Source organism: Homarus americanus, unplaced genomic scaffold, assembly GCF_018991925.1.
Source record: "Homarus americanus isolate GMGI-L3 unplaced genomic scaffold, GMGI_Hamer_2.0 scaffold50959, whole genome shotgun sequence".
In the NCBI taxonomy this organism is placed as follows: Eukaryota; Metazoa; Arthropoda; class Malacostraca; order Decapoda; family Nephropidae; genus Homarus; species Homarus americanus.
Window position 1 is genome coordinate 1 of NW_024738769.1, and position 19,252 is coordinate 19,252.

Genomic DNA, 19,252 nt, shown 5'->3' on the forward strand with positions numbered 1-19,252 from the left:
ACGTAAGATGATTTACTTATTACATACTTATTATAAATTAATAATATATATATATATATATATATATATGTATATATATATATATATATATATATATATATATATATATATATATATATATATATATATATATATATATATATATATATATATATATATATATATATATAACATACTAGACAATGTTTACATACAGGAACATATATAATATATAGTCCGACCTACTGAAGAGGCAGTGTAATTACCTCTCAATCAAATATATTCAGTGCCTTATAAAACTCCCTCCCCAAAGATAAAACACTTGTGTTTTTTTCAGTCTGGTGAATGATATAGAGCATTTGTTACGAAATTCTCTCACTCCTACACAACATACGAGGTCCACCCCTCACTCCTACAGAATATTACAAATACATCACTCACTCCTACACAACATACCAATTCCATCCCTCACTCCTACACAATACTGCAAGTCCTTCCTTCACTCCAACACTACATACCTAGTCTATCCCGAACTCCTACATAATACTACAAGTCCTTCTCTCACTCCTACACAACACACCAAGTCCTTCCCTCACTCCCACACAACATACCAAGTCCATCCCTCACTCCTACACAACATACCAAGTCCTTCCCTCACTCCTACACAACATACCAAGTCCTTCCCTCACTCCTACACAACACACCAAGTCCATCCTTCACTGCTACACAACACACCAAGTCCTTCCCTCACTCCTACACAATACTACAAGTCCATCCCTCACTCCTACACATTACTACAAATCCACCCCTCACTCCTACAAAACATACCAAGTCCATCCCTCACTCTTACACAACATACCAAGTCCTTCCCTCACCCCTACACAACATACCAAGTCCTTCCCTCACTCCTACACAACATACCAAGTGCTTCCCTCACTCCTACACAACATACCAAGTCCTTCCCTCACTCTTACACAATATAATAAGTCCTTCCCTCCCTCCTACACAAAACTACAAGTCCTTCGCTCACTCCTACACATTACTGCAAGTCCTTCCCTCACTCCTACACAAAGTACAAGTCCTTCCCTCACTCCAACACAATACTACAAGTCCTTCCCTCACTCCTACACAACATACCAAGTCCTTCTCTCACTCCTACACCACACTACAAGTCCTTCTCTCACTCCTACACCACACTACAAGTCCTTCCCTCACTCATACATAACACTACAAGTCCTTCTCTCACACCTACACCACACTACAAGTCCTTCTCTCACTCCTACACCACACTAAGTCCTTCTCTCACTCCTTCACGACCCTATATATCCTTCCCTTACTCCTACACCACACTACAAGTCCTTCCCTCACTCCTACACCACACAACAAGTCCTTCTCTCACTCCTACACAGCCCTGCAAGTCATTCTCTCACTTCTTCACGACCCTGTATGTCCTTCCCTTACTCCTACACCACACTATAAGTCCTTTTCTCACTCCTTCACGACCCTGTATGTCTTTCCCTTACTCCTACACCACTACAAGTCCTTCTCTCACTCCTACACAGCCCTGCCATTCTCTCACTCCTTCACGACCCTGTATGTCTTTCCCTTACTCCTACACCACACTATAAGTCCTCCTCTCACTTCTACACAACCCTGCAAGAGTTTCCCTCACTCCTTCACTTTGATTGTGAATACGAAACCATACTTTAAAATTTCATTTGAGAAAAATGGTAAATTTTATTGGACTTTGAATATTGACAACTAAACTTTTAATTAACTTGTTATACCAGGCTAAAACTACATTAATCTTGAGTTTTATTTGACTTCTAGAACACGTTCTTTAGACGAACGTGAAACCTCTAAGAGTTGACCAAGCAAGCTCCAGTGACCTATACCCCATCGGAGAAAATTGTAGATTCTACAAACGTGAGATCCCTCTCCTCCTAGAGTTGACGAAGCAAACTGCAGTGTGAGATTCTACAAAAGTCGTCTTGCTCTTTAACCATTGCTTGAGTACACTGTAGTGGCTCCCCTACAACTCCCAACTGAGCTCCGGCTGCGCGCCTACCAGCCAATCGGCGTACAGCCATCTACGCCGGGAGACTCGGTCTCGTCTCTACCTTCAACCTCTGGTTCAGGATCAGAGCGTTTCACACCTTCCGCTTAAGCCGCTGTGACTGGTCCTCTCGCTACGCTCACCCCAAATCCTGATCCTCGTAAATTGTATAAATACGGCCACGCCTGGCACTCGGCTACTGGACCAGCAACATCTCTCACAGCTCCTCACCACTCGGCTTCCTCAGAAACCTCCTCTCCCTACAGGACCTCTGAGCAAGTTTCTCCTTACCTAGTCACTCCTAAGCACTGCGCTGTACAACAATATATATACGGAAAGCGCATTGTGAGTTTCTGTCCTACCTCATTCATGAGTGGAAATATCTACATGTACGTACGTTTGTCTGCCCATACAAAGAGATAATCGACAACTAAAGAGAATTGACAACTGGCCACATACAGTACGCTACAACACCATCGGAAGAATTACTTGCCTGCTCTAGCGTGTTTAGTGGGAGGTGGATCCTTCCCACAGCTTCAGAGTGGGATTTTTGTTTCCTAGTAAACAATCGTGTTTAACTACAAGTACTTTGTAAATTCAAGAAACTGTTAGCAGGTGGGCTATTCCCGTAAAAAGAGCTATGTTGCACTCTATTCTGTACAAGTAAAGCTATTGTGTAAGTTCGTATTGAGTAAATGTATGTGTGTAACCAATAAAATTTATTAGTTTTAATTTTTTTGTATTCGAATTACATTTTAAGGAAAAATATTAACTTTGTTCTTACTGAATCGAAACCTGGACTACGTCCGCTATTTGCCGAGTTTGTCCCAAATTATTTTTCATAAAATATTAGGTGGTATTAAACGCTTCTACTGATATGTATCTTTAAATATGATAATTACCTTTTCACCACATAGTACACTTTTAATGGACAAATTTAGAAGTTAATGCATTTTTTCCTCTTCTAATCGTTCAAAATACACCTTGTATCAAGAGTGCAATAAACGACTGGTTTGATCTTGGTACTGTAATGTCTAACACCACTACCGCCAGAAATGGTAAAATGCCGAAAATGATAGTTGAAAACTTAACCTAAAAATATGACATATAATCTTTGATGTAAGTATTAATAGGCCACTACAATACTAAATATTGACCAGAAGTCTTATTTAACACGACCACGGTTTGGTAGAAGTTAGAGTAAAATTATCTAAACGGTCACGTAGTGAATTTTAGGATTTTAAGTACTGTATTGGAATCTGTAGTTTAGACAATTCTAAGACATTTCTGTCGAAATGTATATTTTCAGAGCATTTTAATGGATAAAATTGCCAAACATAATTACTTGTTTAACATGGGTAGGGCTTTGAAGTAAAGGAAAAAATTGCACCTAAGCAGAAAATTAAAACCTAGGGTTCAAGAAGCCACAAGCTCAAAAAATTGTCGAAACATTTTTGGAATGTGATTTGTGAACTGAAAAAACCTGCCACTTATGACGGCATAAAGTGTGAATTCAATAAAGACCAGTGGTGCAGATTCTCAAATTTGGAGTCTCCATGCTCGGTAATTGCCAACAGTGCATAACAAAAATGTGACTGACAGCTCAAATGGCAAAGAGGATAAAGTAATGGACCTGTGAGATATAGGCTTGTTTGTGGGGTGGTAAAAGGTTCCATTATTGTTCCGCTCTGACACTTGTAAGTGACGACATGTCTGACATTCCAACCTGTGACTGTAGGGGTGGAGTATTCCTTGCCTGTTAAAGAGATTTTAACGGGTAGTGGTTAAGTAAGAGATTTTGTGGTAAATGAACTTTTGAACAGTCACCCCACTGAAGATATTGAACATGGACTGTCCCAGTTTGTTTCTATTGCATGTTACTAGCAGTGTTCACAGAGAAGAGTCGAGAATTACCGTACCTAAAATTTGAACTGATTACACATTCAATGTTTTTTTTATTATCATGAAGGCAGAACTAAGCTTATTGAATGATGGAGGTCATGGGTTTTAAAAACTGTTCTGTGGGTGTAACTGGTGTGTGAGGTCCCCCTACACCCTCACAGCTGTTTAGATGCATCTTGCATTTCCTGTGTACTCCTCCCTGAATTGTTAGTATTTTAGGTTAAGGAAGAAACAGGATTTATTCAAAGGGCCTTTATTTTCAGATAAAAGAATATTAATAAAACCAACTATGATTCACTTGGGAATTAATGATATGATAATATGAATGCCAATAACCATTCACCACTGGGATACAAGAAGAATGTGAGCTGTATTGACAAAAGGAAAAACAAAACACGACGACATTCCATTCACATGTACCTATAGAAAACCAAAATTTTCGTTTGAAATTCACTTTAAAATGGCTGACAAGCCTAAAAGAGAGAGTTTTGTGGTGCTTAAGAAAAGGACACACCCATTTTAGATTTTGTGGATTATTTAAGCATTTTCGACTTACGACCTGGATTTGGGTCCCTAACCCCGTCGTAAGTCGGGGAGGAGCTGTACTGTATATCATTTCTTAATCTTGATTTGCTATATTTTACTTCCTTTTCTGTATTTATTTATGGTACAATTTATTGACTTTTGCACCCACAGGACCTGATGTGGGTCGGTGACCTGTGCCCAAGTGGGCCAATCCCCCAAAAAAAAGACTGCAGATTCAAGTCAAGAAATGAAAATTTCATCAACAAAATGGAAAACCGAATTAGACCCATGGAAAACACCGGTGGACTTCAAAGTTTTGCCCAACATGCCCCCCCCTCCCCCCCCCGTAGAGCCCTAAGCGCGGGTACCGGTATTTTCTTGTTGGAATTGAGTGAATTACTGCATAATGTACAGGTCCTTGTTCACTTGAACCAGGGTTATGAAACAAGATCAGTGGTTGCTTTTAAATCAAACAATCCTTAAGACAAACAAAAATGTAACCTAAAACTGGTCTGATTGACTATAACCCTTCAGTCATATAACTTGGTTCACAAATTTCATTCCTTACATTCTCCTGCCAACACTTAGAGAGGAGAAAGGGTTTCTAGGTATTTTTTTTTTCCTTCAGCCATTAAATGATTCCATTCTTCAAATCAATGTTTTATTGTATAAAAGTCATTCAACATGCTATAAAGAAGTTAATAAAAAATACAAATTCGGTACTGTATAAGAAAACCGAATTAAAAACCAGAGTTTTATGATGCTGTACTGCATTTACTGATGCAACTATGATGACTTAATTTTTCATTCTCAGTCTGTGACAACTAAATACAGTACAGTATCAAGAATTCCATCTTTTTCTCAAATATGCTTGTAATAACATGTACTGTACCTGACATTCAAACTTAAAAAATAAATGCCTATGAATCTATAATTTAATTACATTTGAATACGTACAATGGATTATTTATATCTATTTCCCAACCCACTTAAAAAATTTACATCGAGCATTAGGATCCCCTTCCTTACCCACACCTCTTGCGCATCCATAAAACTGACGGTTTGTATTTGGTCCCTTTTTTTTAACGGTCATCAAAACGGCAGGTTCTCTGTGGCCTGGACAGAGAGGAAGAGGTTTGGGCCCCTTCATTAGGAAACCCCAACCTGAGTTCTTATTTTGGTTAGATTTTAATCCTGCTTTTGAACAACTTGAATCTGCTGGTATGTTATCTGAGGGAAGATCTTGTGAACCAAAACCTGAATCTTCATCTTGTTCTCTCTTTTGACTTAGATTAACGAGGCGAGTCTCTGTCACCCGTGTACTCGCCGTCGCATTCAACTCTGTACTCTGCTCGTCACATCTGCTGCCTACTGACAAGTTGACGGATACTGTTCCTGTGTTTTGGTTATTTGCATTTAATGTGAAAAAGAAGCTGAGCTTCCTCTGATTTTCTGCACAAACTTTTTTGGTTTTAGGAGGCTTTATTTTGGTATTACTGGTTTTTCGTTTTGCTTCACTCTGTGAAATTCTACCCACAACACTTTCTGTTCTCGAAAATATATGGGAATTCTGATTTGCGTTTCTTTGGACAACGGGCAAGGATGATTTTGGTCGAAAGTACGAGGATAACTTTTGTTGTTCACCTCGAAATTCTGGAAAGAATTTAGTACAACTTAAAGGGAGTTTAGGTGCAGGGACCAACTCTCCTTTAATAACAACAGCCACAGGACAATGATCACTTCCCATTACATCACTGAGAACCAAGCTGTTTTCCACACATGGAAGGAATTCTTCATCACAAAATATATAATCAATCCTTGTTCCATAATTTGTTGATCTGGAATTGGTAAATGTATTCCAACAAGTGAATACATCCCTTTTGTTTGGGTAAAAGTAACGAAATGTATCAACTACCTGAAAGTCTGACCCAGAAACTAGAAGATGATCATCAGATATTTCATCTTCCTCAAATTCTTCGGTGTTTATGGTTTGCCTTTCCCGTTTCGTGTCTGCTTTTCCTTGTTCCTCGATGGTTTCTTTCTTCAATCTCATCTGAGCACTTATATCTGTAGGTATTAAAGTTTCTTCACTTGAACGACAGTTAAATATTTTTAAGCGGCCAAAATCTTTTTCGTCTGGGAAATGTAGAAGAGAAGTACATTCTTTATCTAAACTTTTTTCCTTATTTTCAGTGTCATCTTCCTTCTTGTGCAGGGGTATAAGAAATTTATCCAGGTACCTTCTTCCAAGTCGTCTCTCAAAGTCCTATGTCAGAAAAAACAAGGTTTAGGATCAAAATTTTTTTACATCCAACCATGCAATTGTTTCCTCAAAGCAGGATATCTAATTCAGAATTTTCTCTAAACAAAACACAATAATCTTGAAGAATACCAGCATGCTTATCACTAAAGATTATAATCCTTCTACCTCGTCTTATGAATCCCCCCTATAGTACGCGTAAGTCTCGGTAACTACGTACAAAATGTACTTGAGACTTTCAACACATTCACATTAGTTTTTACATTTTAACCCTTTCAATGGCTACTCGTGTGGTCCAAATCTCACCCGTTATGCATAGATTTTTCTTTGAATTTATTTTTTTTCAGTTACCATTTATGGTTAAATAAATGAAAAATTTTCTTTTTTATTAATTATAAAGATAAACTATCTGACCATGTGCAAAAAAAAAAAATAGCTGTATAAATGATAAGGGATGGCTCAAAATGAATGTGAAAAGTTATTATCTTATGGGCCAGTGTGAGTGCTCAGGGTCATGGAAGACATCTACAGTCCATGTAGTGACCCAAATGGCACATCGGCCAGCAAAAGGGGTTAACTAATCCTTTCAAAGTACTAAATGTGGTACTATTATATATAACACTTATAGCACGATTCATTGAGTATAATATCTGGCGTCGCAGCCTGTGGCTATATGAAGCCAAAAATGAAAATCGTTAGTTAAAACTATAATATAAATAAAATAAAAACCTATTACGTTTAAATATAGAAATTAAAATAAAATAAAATAATTTAGTATTATACTCTTTAAAAATCACAAGTGGTTAAGTACCCCTATTGCAGTTATAATTTTAAAAAGTCCACCATCAGGTGCTGAACTTCTCTCACTGAGCACCTTTGATATGGAGAAGGAGCCATTCCCCTGCTGGCACTCAACCAGAAAATGATTTTTCAAGTCCACATGACTGGGACATCACAATAAGGTTGTGGTCCTCCGGCCATAAGGAAACCGAGGGCGAGGCGAGCGTAGCCAACGCAGACGGGCAAGGGCGGTCTCGTAGCGGTGGGGCATCCGAGAATACCGCCACGGATAGAGCTTCGTCGTATCTCACAACTCGTTGCAAAGTGATAAATTGTCCTACTGCAGCTGTCAGGAGGCCTAGATGGCTAACCTGACTGTGGGGAAGAAATCTCTGTTAGGGAGGGAGCACAAAGGGGCACGATGAGAGGCAGCAGACTCGACAACCTCTCGTTTCCTCGCACAGAGACGTGGGCGGCAACCCGACAAAAATCCACATTATGAGACTGGTGACAGAGGACCACTAGCCAGTTAAAAATACCGTATCTAGAACTAGAGGGTGGATGGGATGGAGATGCCAGAGCTGCTCCGGAGTCAAGAAGAATAGTAAGACTTCTAACATCGCGGGTGCTAATTTCTTTAAGGACTACACGTACAGCAGAGACCTCTGCAGTAAATATAAATGTAAAGGTGGGAAGTCTCCCACCACACCTAAAATCAGGGAAGACGACTCCAAACCTGAAGCCCTCCGTCTGAGCGTTGCGTGTTTTTGGAAATACATCCCGGTCGTCGCTTCGCTGACATCAGCCTTGCTCACTGGGGTGACCAGTAGTTAAGGAAGAGACAAGCTGTCATCCTGCTCCCAGACATGAAAGCCAAAGGATCAAGGAAGGCATGGCCAAAAGATAAATCTATGGCCTATAAACCTATTTGTTTACATATCTATCAATCACTTGCTCGACAACAATTATTTCCAGTTCTGGAATAATCAGAGATACAACTTAAGACACCCAGAGCTACTAAGACCACCTCCCATGTGCTCCTCTCAGTCCCTGGTGTGGCTCACCTGATCAATAAGTCCTCGAGCTCTCCCACTAGGGGGTGGCCACAACAGAAGAGCCTTCTTTGCCCTTTCTATTCCCCCTGTTCTCTCCATAACACAATGTTCCACCATTCCCCTTCACTATATGGACAATGTCCCTCTGTCCAAAACACCTGTTGCATTCTAGGCATGACATTATTAATGTACCTAAACCTTTAACAACTAAATATATTACTGTATAAAATTCTTACCTCAGATTCATCAGGATCACAATGATCAATTCGCTTATGAGATGTGTTTATATCTCCTACTACAACAACGTGACATCCAGTGGCATGAATTGCAGCTGCTCTTTGTCTCAGCAACTCGTAAAAGCGCAACTTGAAAACGCGCCTTTCGGGCTTCTCGGGATCCACGCGGGGGCAGTAAACGTTAATTACGGCAACTTCGTACCCCGTGCCGTTGTTATCCTGTAAATAAAGGGATATTACAAATATAAAATATAAAATTCTTTTATCAGTATTTCTATTTACCATCTGAACCCTTTCCTACTGCTGTCTACAATTACTTTCTACCACTACCCTCTGCTATTTCTCCTCTTTCTCGGAGGTTTCTGTACCCCTCGATTCACCGCACATAAAGCCGAGAGAGAACTAAGGACGAGAGATATAAAGAATAATAATTAATACGATAAAACACAAAAGAAAACAAAATAGTAATGCCACCATCTGTGCCCACACATCCAGCACCTTAAGCAATTGCATCAAACAGGAGTGTCCAGGCATAAAACTATGCTGGCATTCCTTAATGAGGTAGTTCTGTTGTAGACGTTTTCCTCGTGGCAACACACATAATGCTCTATAAAGTACTTTACAAACTATGCTGTACTCACATATGCCACTTGAAGCAAACCATATAGCTACAATAATATGTAATGTGCGCGCGTTTCCGTTTACCAGGGCTGTGGAGTCGGAGTCGGAGGAAATTTCGGCTTGTGGAGTCGGAGTCGGAGTCGGTAAAATTGTCCAGACTCCGACTCCGACTGAAGCTATTCTGTTCCTAAGAACAAATATATGAACTCAGGCATATTCATTGCAGTGATTCCACTGATCCCACTAATTTTCTTAAATTATTAAAAGAATTTATTTCCATTTTATAAGCATTATTATGAATTTATTGTAGCAGGCACAGTATAGCACTATAATTTTGGACGATAGTCTCTTCTTTACCATTTGAAATTTTGAATTATATCAAATTTTGTTTCGTTGAAAACTGCACAGAGGCTCTCAGCTACAAAACAATTAGCTACAACCTGTTTTTGGTGAGATTAAGGCAAATTTAATTTAATAACTTAATCATGTAAGGTTTATCCATTTTCCTTAATAAGGTATTCATTTCTTTAATGTACATAAATATATAACTTTACTTTAAAAGGAATTGTAGGATCATCATTTAGATCCACATCAGATTATGAGCTTAAACAAAATTCATATGCTGAGATCGAACTTTTAGATATACATGTAAATGGTGTTTTCTAGTTAATATCTTGAATTCTTAATAAATTTATTTTTCTTTTGATTGAAACTTTGAAAGTCAAGCCTATCATCTTTTTGTAGTTCTTAAATATCGTCCAGATCATTAATAAAGCTGTAGCAGTATAGCCACGGTGTTTTACTTTTTACCTATGCAGGTTACAACATACAAATTACAATTAGGATGGTAGAAATAGTTGTTACAAATAGGCCAAGGAGTCGGAGTCGGAAGCATAAAAATTTGAGGAGTCGGAGTCGGAGTCGAAGGTTTTGTCTTCGACTCCACAGCCCTGCCGTTTACCCGTATATCTAGGAATATAACGGGGAAGTCAGACTTGTAACCGCATAAGCCAGGGATAACTTAACATCAAGCTACAGTGAGTGACATAGACATGATAAATATTTAAATTGAATACATAGTTTCTCCAGCCTTTATTAGCAATAGCCATATCAATCCGAAACCCATTTTCTTTTTGAAAGTCAAAGGATCTAGTTATGGTTGAAAAGACAGCCTCATCTGAAGCACTGCCACTGTGCCTAGGACCATAACAAATTGGCAGTGTCACATGAAGGAAGTGTATAATAGCCTGCAACTAATAAATAGCAACAGTTTTTATCAAAGGAAACACTTTTATTATGACAGGTTTGCTGTACCTTAATGATGTGTTGTGTAATGACAGCACGACCCTCACTATCTAGGTCTTTCAATTCCTCCTTTGTCCACTCAGCAGGCAGGGCCTCAGTAGTTCCACCTCCATAATGCAACTCTCCCATATAGTGACCTGTAAGGAGTTAAGGAGACATAAGACAACATACACTTGGGATTACAGCCCCTATGTGGTAAAGTGTACGGTAAACCCCCAAATGAACTATTGAAACTTATCAATTATTGTGGTAATAAGAATATAATAATTCCTATTAAATACACCCGAGCGTCGCTTTGCACTAGGGTTACGTTCTGCGAAAACCTCGCATAACTCAAAATTGTATAAAGTGAATTCTTAATCTTGTGGGGAAAATAGGGATGTGTTCCACAACCATTTCTGGAGCTCCCCATCCTTAAATCTGGCACTTTTCATAACACACACACTAAAAGACAACAGTAATGTTATAAGAGCTTTTAATAACATTTTATTACTTACAGATGGTTTTAATGATTTATAGTAGATTTAGAAAAAGCGTAACATAGAGCGAACAGAAAGGCATTGTGGGAGGCTATTAAATGCAGTAAAAGAATTTTATGAGAACAAGTGGGCAACAGTAAGAGTAAATGGGAAAGAAAGTGAAACATTTGAAATAAATGTGGGTGTTAGACAGGGATGCGTTAAGTCTCAGTGGTTGTTCAATACAGACATGGACGTGAACTACTGTACTACACACCGGTGAAAGTGGCGATAATAAGCTTTCTTACAGGGCTGCACACATCTCGGATCCTGATTATAAGGAAGCCAAGTTACCACCGTTCAGTATAACTGGTGACTGCTTCTGTTTATGGATGGGCTCTGAGCCTCAGATTCTAATGTGTTCAGATCATGTATTATATGGGTCCAGGGGAGCCAAGTTGCCACTGCCCATCTCTCTCTTAAATGAAGTCTTTAAAACTTTCAATTATAAAAATGTATTAGTTTTTCTCCAATTTTAAGATTAACTTAAACATAGTTTTTGCATTTAGGCATATACGAAGAGTGGATGATTGATCAATGCTTGTGTTTTTCAAATTTGGCTTTTGCTCAGTGATTTTTGGGGGATGGAAAAGAATACATGCACATGATTGCTAAATCATCCTGAATGTATGATAATGATTAACAGTATATTAAGTTATATGAAGGGCTACACACTCTTAAAACTTATTAAAAACCACATAAAAGCATAAAACCAAGAGAATGACTATTATTTAAACCAATGGTTTTTGCCAACTTAGGTTTTTCAAGGTCACTTTTTGGAGTCCGTATAATATTCTGGATGTGCGGTAATATCTCCGTCAGCCGGAATTCCTCAGACCCGGAACTCTCCGATAGCCGGAATTTTCCGGAAAATTTTGGCTTTGGGAACCATTTTCCGAGGAGCACATTTGAGAGAGTCGCCTCGTTCCCGGAAGTGCTCTGCACCAATTGTTCCGGCTAATGGAGATATCGCCGTTTATGTACCAAGTTGTTAGACACGTCAAATTTCAATTTTGAGATAAAAAGTGTTTTCGGCCATAATCTTGATCGCACCGATTTGTTCAAAATCTCAATACTCTATATATACTTGAACATGTTGATTAAGGATCTGTTGTCCACAATTTGATATCGGTATAGTTACATGGCCAAATGACATCTCGGTTATTTTAATTACTTTTCTACAAGAGCCCAGGTTCTCAATTGGCTCAGCCATGTTAATATTGTTATTATTATCCACTCTGTATCTGTGTTTTTCTGGCTAAATAAACTGTTTCAATTCAATTCAATTTCAAAATGCTAATTACTTGCTGCTTATGTTGCACAGATTGCATCATAGCATTTTTTTGCATTAAGTGAATTGTGGGTAAAAGTAGGGTCCTCACATAATTGCAAATTTGCATACAGCAAGTGCGCATAACGAGGGTCAGGTGAACCTAAATAAGGTAAATATTGTAGGTAGGTAATAATTATCATCAAAAGGTCAACTCCTACACTTACATAAAGTACTACTGTAACACAAGAATTTTAGGTGGCCACTAAAAATTTCCTAATCGTGTTATACTACAAGTCTATACTACTGTACTAGCACAGTACAATTCCAGTTATCCAGAGTCCAGGTAACAAGCAGATTCAACTAACTGCCATCCAAATGAAATAATAATAAAAATAAGTGTTCACACCAAAAAAAGTCACAAAAATCTTTTAAAAATTCAAATCCTCATCATTTAATTACAGTATTGAGATTTTCTCAAGGTAATAAAGAAGTTATCTTCTATAGAAAGTTTTCTTAAGTTCCTAGTTATTTTATTACCTGTATAACAATCCGAGTTATACCAAATAATGATGACACATTTTTCATATTTTATATACTGCTGTACTGTAGAGAGAAAGAGCTTATGTGAACCAAATACTGTACCTGAAAGTCCTTCCTGGGCAGCAATAGGGGAAGCTCGTTCAGAGCAAAATGTGGCTACACCCGAGTACCCACTCCTGTAAAAGGTACGGAAAATTAGATGATAGTCAAATCTAAGATGCTACAGTGGAGTCTCAATGATTCACAAAATACAAATTCTCATTCATAAATTTGAGGAGGCTGTACCTCTATTACTACAATTTTTAACTATTGCGGTCAAATATACATAATTTGTGGTTGAGTGCGTTTGTCATAGTGTTTGTTTTCATAAAAACTATAAAAGTTCTGAAAATATCACTTCATTGCTCTAATTTGCCTCGGAAATAGATAAAAAATAATATGAATATCACTTCAATGCTCCATTGTGACTCAGAAATAGAAAAAAAACAATATAAAACTATAAAATAAGAAACATGAAAAGTAGTCAGTGAATTGTTTGTGGGAAGTAGAGTGGTTGGGAGGTAGAGCAGTCGTGTGGTGGACTGAGCATCCCCTCTCTCCATCCCCTGTTCCCAAGCCGAGTGCACGCCTCCAACCTCATTAATAAAACATTAAGCAATTTCACTATAATTCCCATATTATTTAGGTTCATTTGGTATCTGGTTAAAAAAAAACATTATTTTTTAAGTAAATAAAAAAATAAAAAAAATCCCCAAACCAACCCCACACGAGTTATCGTTTGGAATTAAATACGCATTTCCGACGCCTCTCACACCAGTCGTATACGTCAATGATGCATATAACTGGTGTGAGAGGCCTCGGAAAGGCATTTAAGAAACCCATTCACGTGCGAGGAGCATTGCTTTCGAACGCGTCCCGAATCACTAAAAAAAAAAACGCTGATAGTGTTGTCGTCGCCAGTCGAGCAGCTGCCTGTCTTTATGTTGGTGTATTGGCAGAACCTGCACGAAATTATGAAAAGGAAAGGAGCTGTTTATGTAATATAAGATGACTTTTTCTACAATATCTACGTGTTATTGTATTTTTTATATATACAGTACAGTATGATGTTTAGGGTTCATTAAAGCAGTTTTGGAACAGTTTATGGGCATTTTTTGGCCTCTGGAACCAAACTAATTACTGCATTTCCATTTAAATTAATCGAGCTATAATTTACGATGTCTTCTGGTACCTAACCCAAGAATTATCGAGACCCCACTGTATATACGGTATACATCAAATATTCATCGCCAAATTGTAAGATAATTTTCTGGGGGCAACCATGTTTTGATGAATGACCTATATTCTCTGTTTTATGAACACAGGGACTCCAAAGATTAAGACCAACAACCAGGATTTTATAGATCATATTTTTTCTTATCATTACAGTATTATTATAAAAAATGCCACATGAATTGCTTTAAAGAACATCAAACTCCACCACTCTCTATGTGGCATGCAGTACTGTACTCTCATTCTATAACCTAGGATGACTAGGTTATGTACCTCAACCATTATTTATGTAAACCAAAAAGACATGGTGGGCAGAGGGCAGGATTCTAAAAGGGATCATTGTTTCAATATGTGAAAAGTTATCTCTAATGCATTAAAACAATTTTCTCCATTAAGAGGATGGGATCTCAAGAAAATTAGGTACTTAAATGTGCCCACCTAAAGATTTGACACACCAGCTTAATCCCTGTGAAATTTAAGCACTTGGTCTCTAGCAGGGTGTACAGTATAGTATAGCTTCATGTGATCCCAAAATGCATGGACCCATGGGTCATAGAAAAGAAAGATCCACTCCATATGGAAGATTTGAATGTCTACTTCAGACAGTCTTTGGTCTGACATTTCCATGCAAAGCCATTTTTTTTCTTTTTTTAGTTTGTCAAGTTCATCGGATTTGGACAATTCATTTCATGTTTCAAAGTCCAAGATGTTTAAACCAATTAATAAGTGGCAAAATATCCAGACACAGCAAAGGTTATTCAGTCAAAATGTTTTTTTTTTTGGACATTGAAAGATGTTTTATCCAGCATCAACTGATACTGTACTGTACAGTGGTATGTATCATCACTTCAAGTTAAGGTCTGGGTGGATCTCAGTAGTCACCTCATGTGTCACCAGAAATCTTCATGTACTGTACCCACCTGAAGGTTTGGCACCCATTTAATCCACCTGAAATCTAAGCACGCCAGCAGTACCCATGATGCCTAATCATCATGAGATCCTGGAGATGTGCCCTCATTTAATTAAAATGGCTTTATGCAGCAGTATAAATTTATAAAGGCAGAAGCCAACACATCTCCCTCTCTCTCTTGAGGCAACAATAGCAAGGCCAAAAGGTGCAGTACTTGCCTCTTTCTTGAAAAACTATAGTATGATGAATAACCCTCCACAATTGCCTGGGGTTCTTCCAACTTGTCCCCTGAAAACAGTAAATAATATAAGTTATGTTTCCTGAATATTAACAATACAATTTACAGTGTGCTACTGATTAGAAACCATGATACCAATAACTGGAAAAGCATTTACAAATTAGATAAATTTACAGTAAAAATAACTGAAAAATAGGTAAATTTTACAAATAATTAATAAAAGATAATGCAGAGATTTGAGGCGAATGTGTCGATAAAACACATTTTTATAGAAAATTTAATAGCCTCTGACATGCCAGTGAGAGGCGCTGCCTAGCTACTTGCTGTTACCATCTTTGTTTACCTGACCATTTCTGGGGAATTTTACAATCTTTTGGATTTTATTTTCTAAGAAAAATACAGTATCGTAACTTTGTAATGGGAGTCTATAGAAAAATATGCATAGATTGTGAAAATTTGAGTTACGATGTTTTTCAGGAACGTAGCCCTTTCATAAATCTGGGTTTGGCTGCAGTAATCTAAGTTAAGTTGGGTTAATTAAGCTAGTTTGGCTCATTTATGATCATTAAATTATAGAATGTATCAGTACAGTATCTAGTACACGTACTTCAGGAACCTTAGCAGTTGTCAGATTTCCGAGGTAAGTCACAGGTTCGTTTCGCATTAATTTTTTACGTACGGAAGATAAAAATTAACCAAACCTACCCTACCTAACCTTAAATAATTAGCTATCTTGTAATTTAATTTCCTATAAAAACAGAGCTGGTAAAGTTACTCACAAAAACTAAACCTAGTGGAAAATGCAGCTCACCTACAGTCAAAACAAAAAGAATAGGAAGTGATATTATGCAAAAGAATTTCCGAGTTCACCTTTTTGACAGTTTCACAAGATAAGAAAACTTTATTGCTCTAAAGAGAAATTTCCAAAACTGGACACCATAACTATGCATTGAAAAACAAGATGGCTAGCTTTTCCTTAAGAATGAATATTAGTATGTAGGAAAATACAGCTCAATTACAATCCAATGATACATACTCGAAAGAAATTGTAAATGTATCAAAACCCATATTATGGGATTCAAATCCGTCTACAGTACAGTACTGTATATGAAGTTCATCCTTTATATATAGAAGATGTCTAAAAATCATGTGTGAGAGAAAGAAAAAAAAATGGAATTGCGCAGTCCATAAACATAAAACTGGGAAAGTGAAGCCTATAAAATTTAAGACAAAACACAACCAAGCCAATATTTATGGTAATAAAACATCGGATGTGAGCCTCTCGTTATTTTAATATGTTTACAAAGACCATAGCTATTCACAACTTTATAGTTTAACCCTTAGGCCCCGGGTGACGTTCCAGAACGTCCGCCTATTCCCGCTATGTTTATTGCCGAGTTTTACGAGAAAGACGATCATTCTATCCAATTCTTACATATCCCTGGTCCTTCCACTTCTAAGGTACTGTATTGTACTTTCGGACATGGCGTGCCCCAAAGTTTTAAACTACTGAAACATTTATGTTAGTTTAAGCTAGCCCTACCGTAGCCGGGGGCGGTTAAGCTAGGTTAGGCTTTGTTAGGTTAGAGGACTCGTTTTTGTTTCCTCCCCCACCCAAAAAACCCAATTTCTCAGGCTCTCTCCCATTATTATTGGGGGTTCCATGACAAAACCCCTACCCATTATATGAAAAGTGGACAAAACCCCTACCCATTATATGAAAAGTGGACAAAACCCCAGTCGCGTATAAAATAGTTCATTATAATATTTAATTTTTCATTATTTCATAGATTTGTCAACACAGTAAAAAAAAAAGGCACGGAAAACCAAACCTAACCTAACCTAACCTAACCTAACCTAACCTAACCTAACCTAACCTAACCTAACCTAACCTAACCTACGTGCAATGCCATCATATATATAATGTGTTGTCAATGTGTACAAGTCATGTAACTTTTTTTCCTGTGATATTTCCGTTCATCATTTTCATAAGTGGACCAATACAGTATATTGTAAGTGTCAATTCCCTACAAATGTAAAAAGGGTTTTGTGGAGTGTGAAAAATAAAATGTATATATACCATGTGTTTGCAAAGATAAAAGTGTTTTATTTTATATATGAGATTGGGGTTTTGTCCACTGGGGTTTTGTCCACTGGGGTTTTGTCCACTGGGGTTTTGTCCGTATACCATTATTGGGGGGGGGGGGGTTTAAACACACCAAAATACACTGGAAAAACATATTTGTCAAGTCCTAAAGTAAAAATTCACCTATTAAAGAGCATCAAGGCCAAATGGCAAGTCTGTATTGAGAAGCATTTACAACACATCTTTTTACCTACTTGTTACTTTGGTTTCTTGAAAACATATGATGTCAGCATTTAATGATGACAAAAATTCCTTCATGCCAGTCTTAAAAGATCGAAGTCCATTAATATTCCAGCTCAGTATACGGAACGGCATCTCGAGGTCTGTGTTTAGAAGCCGCGGCTCATGGACTTTGCTTACATACGGCAAAAGCGTGTTCTTTAATTTAAGCTCCAAAAAGTGATAAAACTAGAAAAAAGACTGAGACTTATCAAATTAACCAGAATTAAAATATTTGTTTAATTTGTTTATATTTTTAAGGCATGATATCACTAATATTTGGTGTTATTGGTGTTGCTAGATCAGAATGAATGATCCTGTGTAGATATTTTTTTTCATTGCTCAGCTGTGATATTTTTCTTAAACGGTATATTGTAATTTAATTATTTAGTTTTATTGCGGTTTTATAATTCCCACATATGAAAATGGCTGTAACAGATGTACATAAACGAAAACGGGACATTTTTTGTTTGTATGTTTGAAAACTTACAGGGGGAATTATGTTGATTGATAAGAAAATTTAGACCAAATTAACCAGAGTAAAATCATTATAGCATATCATGTGACAAAGGTGTAATTATCCAGTATGACCCTACCAAACTTTGCAGAGTAAACGCATTGTTGGACTAAAGTGTTTATTATTAAATACAGCCCCAGAAGGAGTAGCTTTGTTAGTTTTATAATGATGAATGTCAAAGTGACCCGGACATGCGGCACAGTAGATCATCTCTTCTCGGTATAATAATGACATCATTCTTTCGGTATTCGTTCCATAAATATAACAATATCATGTCAGTACTCGCACTTTAAGTTTGTATATTTATGAAAGTGCAATTTGATACATAAATTCTATGCTTTTTTTATCTACAAATGCAATTGGAAAACTTATTAATCCTCCTGCAACAAGTGGTCATATCATCTATATTTATGCTTAATTATCCTAGAAAATGGCATTTACTGTAAACCGGGTTAATAGTCGTCTTATTAACCTTAGCTTGATCGCATCATAACCATACGCATTATAAAGGAAAGGCTAAATATAATCGATTATCTAAATTGCATTGTTATGACTAGAAGAGAAAACTCAAATACAACAGAAAGTATGACAAACTCGAGAGCTGCTAAGTAATGGCAACTTAACACTGGTCTGAGACTCCAATGATCCTAACCCCAACCACCGACTCCTAAACTACATAGGAAGTCATATCGATGAAATGAAATGTGATTTTCACCCCTAGCCAGAGTAATTTTTATATATTTGATTACATATATGGATAGGAATAGTCCTGACTGACGTAAATATTAGTATCAGAACATTTGAATTTCAGTAGCTTAAGTTATTTAAGTACTGTACCTTAATGAAAATAAATTAAGGACTAATACAAATAACACAACAATAATAATAAAACTGTACTTT

The 19,252-nt window shown here is 37.3% G+C and overlaps 1 protein-coding gene across 1 annotated transcript; it reads right to left on the reverse strand.

Annotated features, from left to right (window-relative positions):
- Positions 1–5,109: 5,109 nt before the first annotated feature.
- Positions 5,110–18,531, reverse strand: LOC121874351 (DNA-(apurinic or apyrimidinic site) endonuclease 2-like). The gene is made up of 6 exons (XM_042378478.1): positions 17,811–18,531; positions 15,451–15,520; positions 13,153–13,226; positions 10,729–10,856; positions 8,794–9,012; positions 5,110–6,728 (listed from the first exon to the last, which is right to left on the reverse strand). Exons 1-6 carry the CDS (start codon positions 17,929–17,931, stop codon positions 5,436–5,438), a joined length of 1,905 nt encoding a protein of 634 aa, XP_042234412.1. The 5' UTR covers positions 17,932–18,531; the 3' UTR covers positions 5,110–5,435.
- Positions 18,532–19,252: the final 721 nt, after the last annotated feature.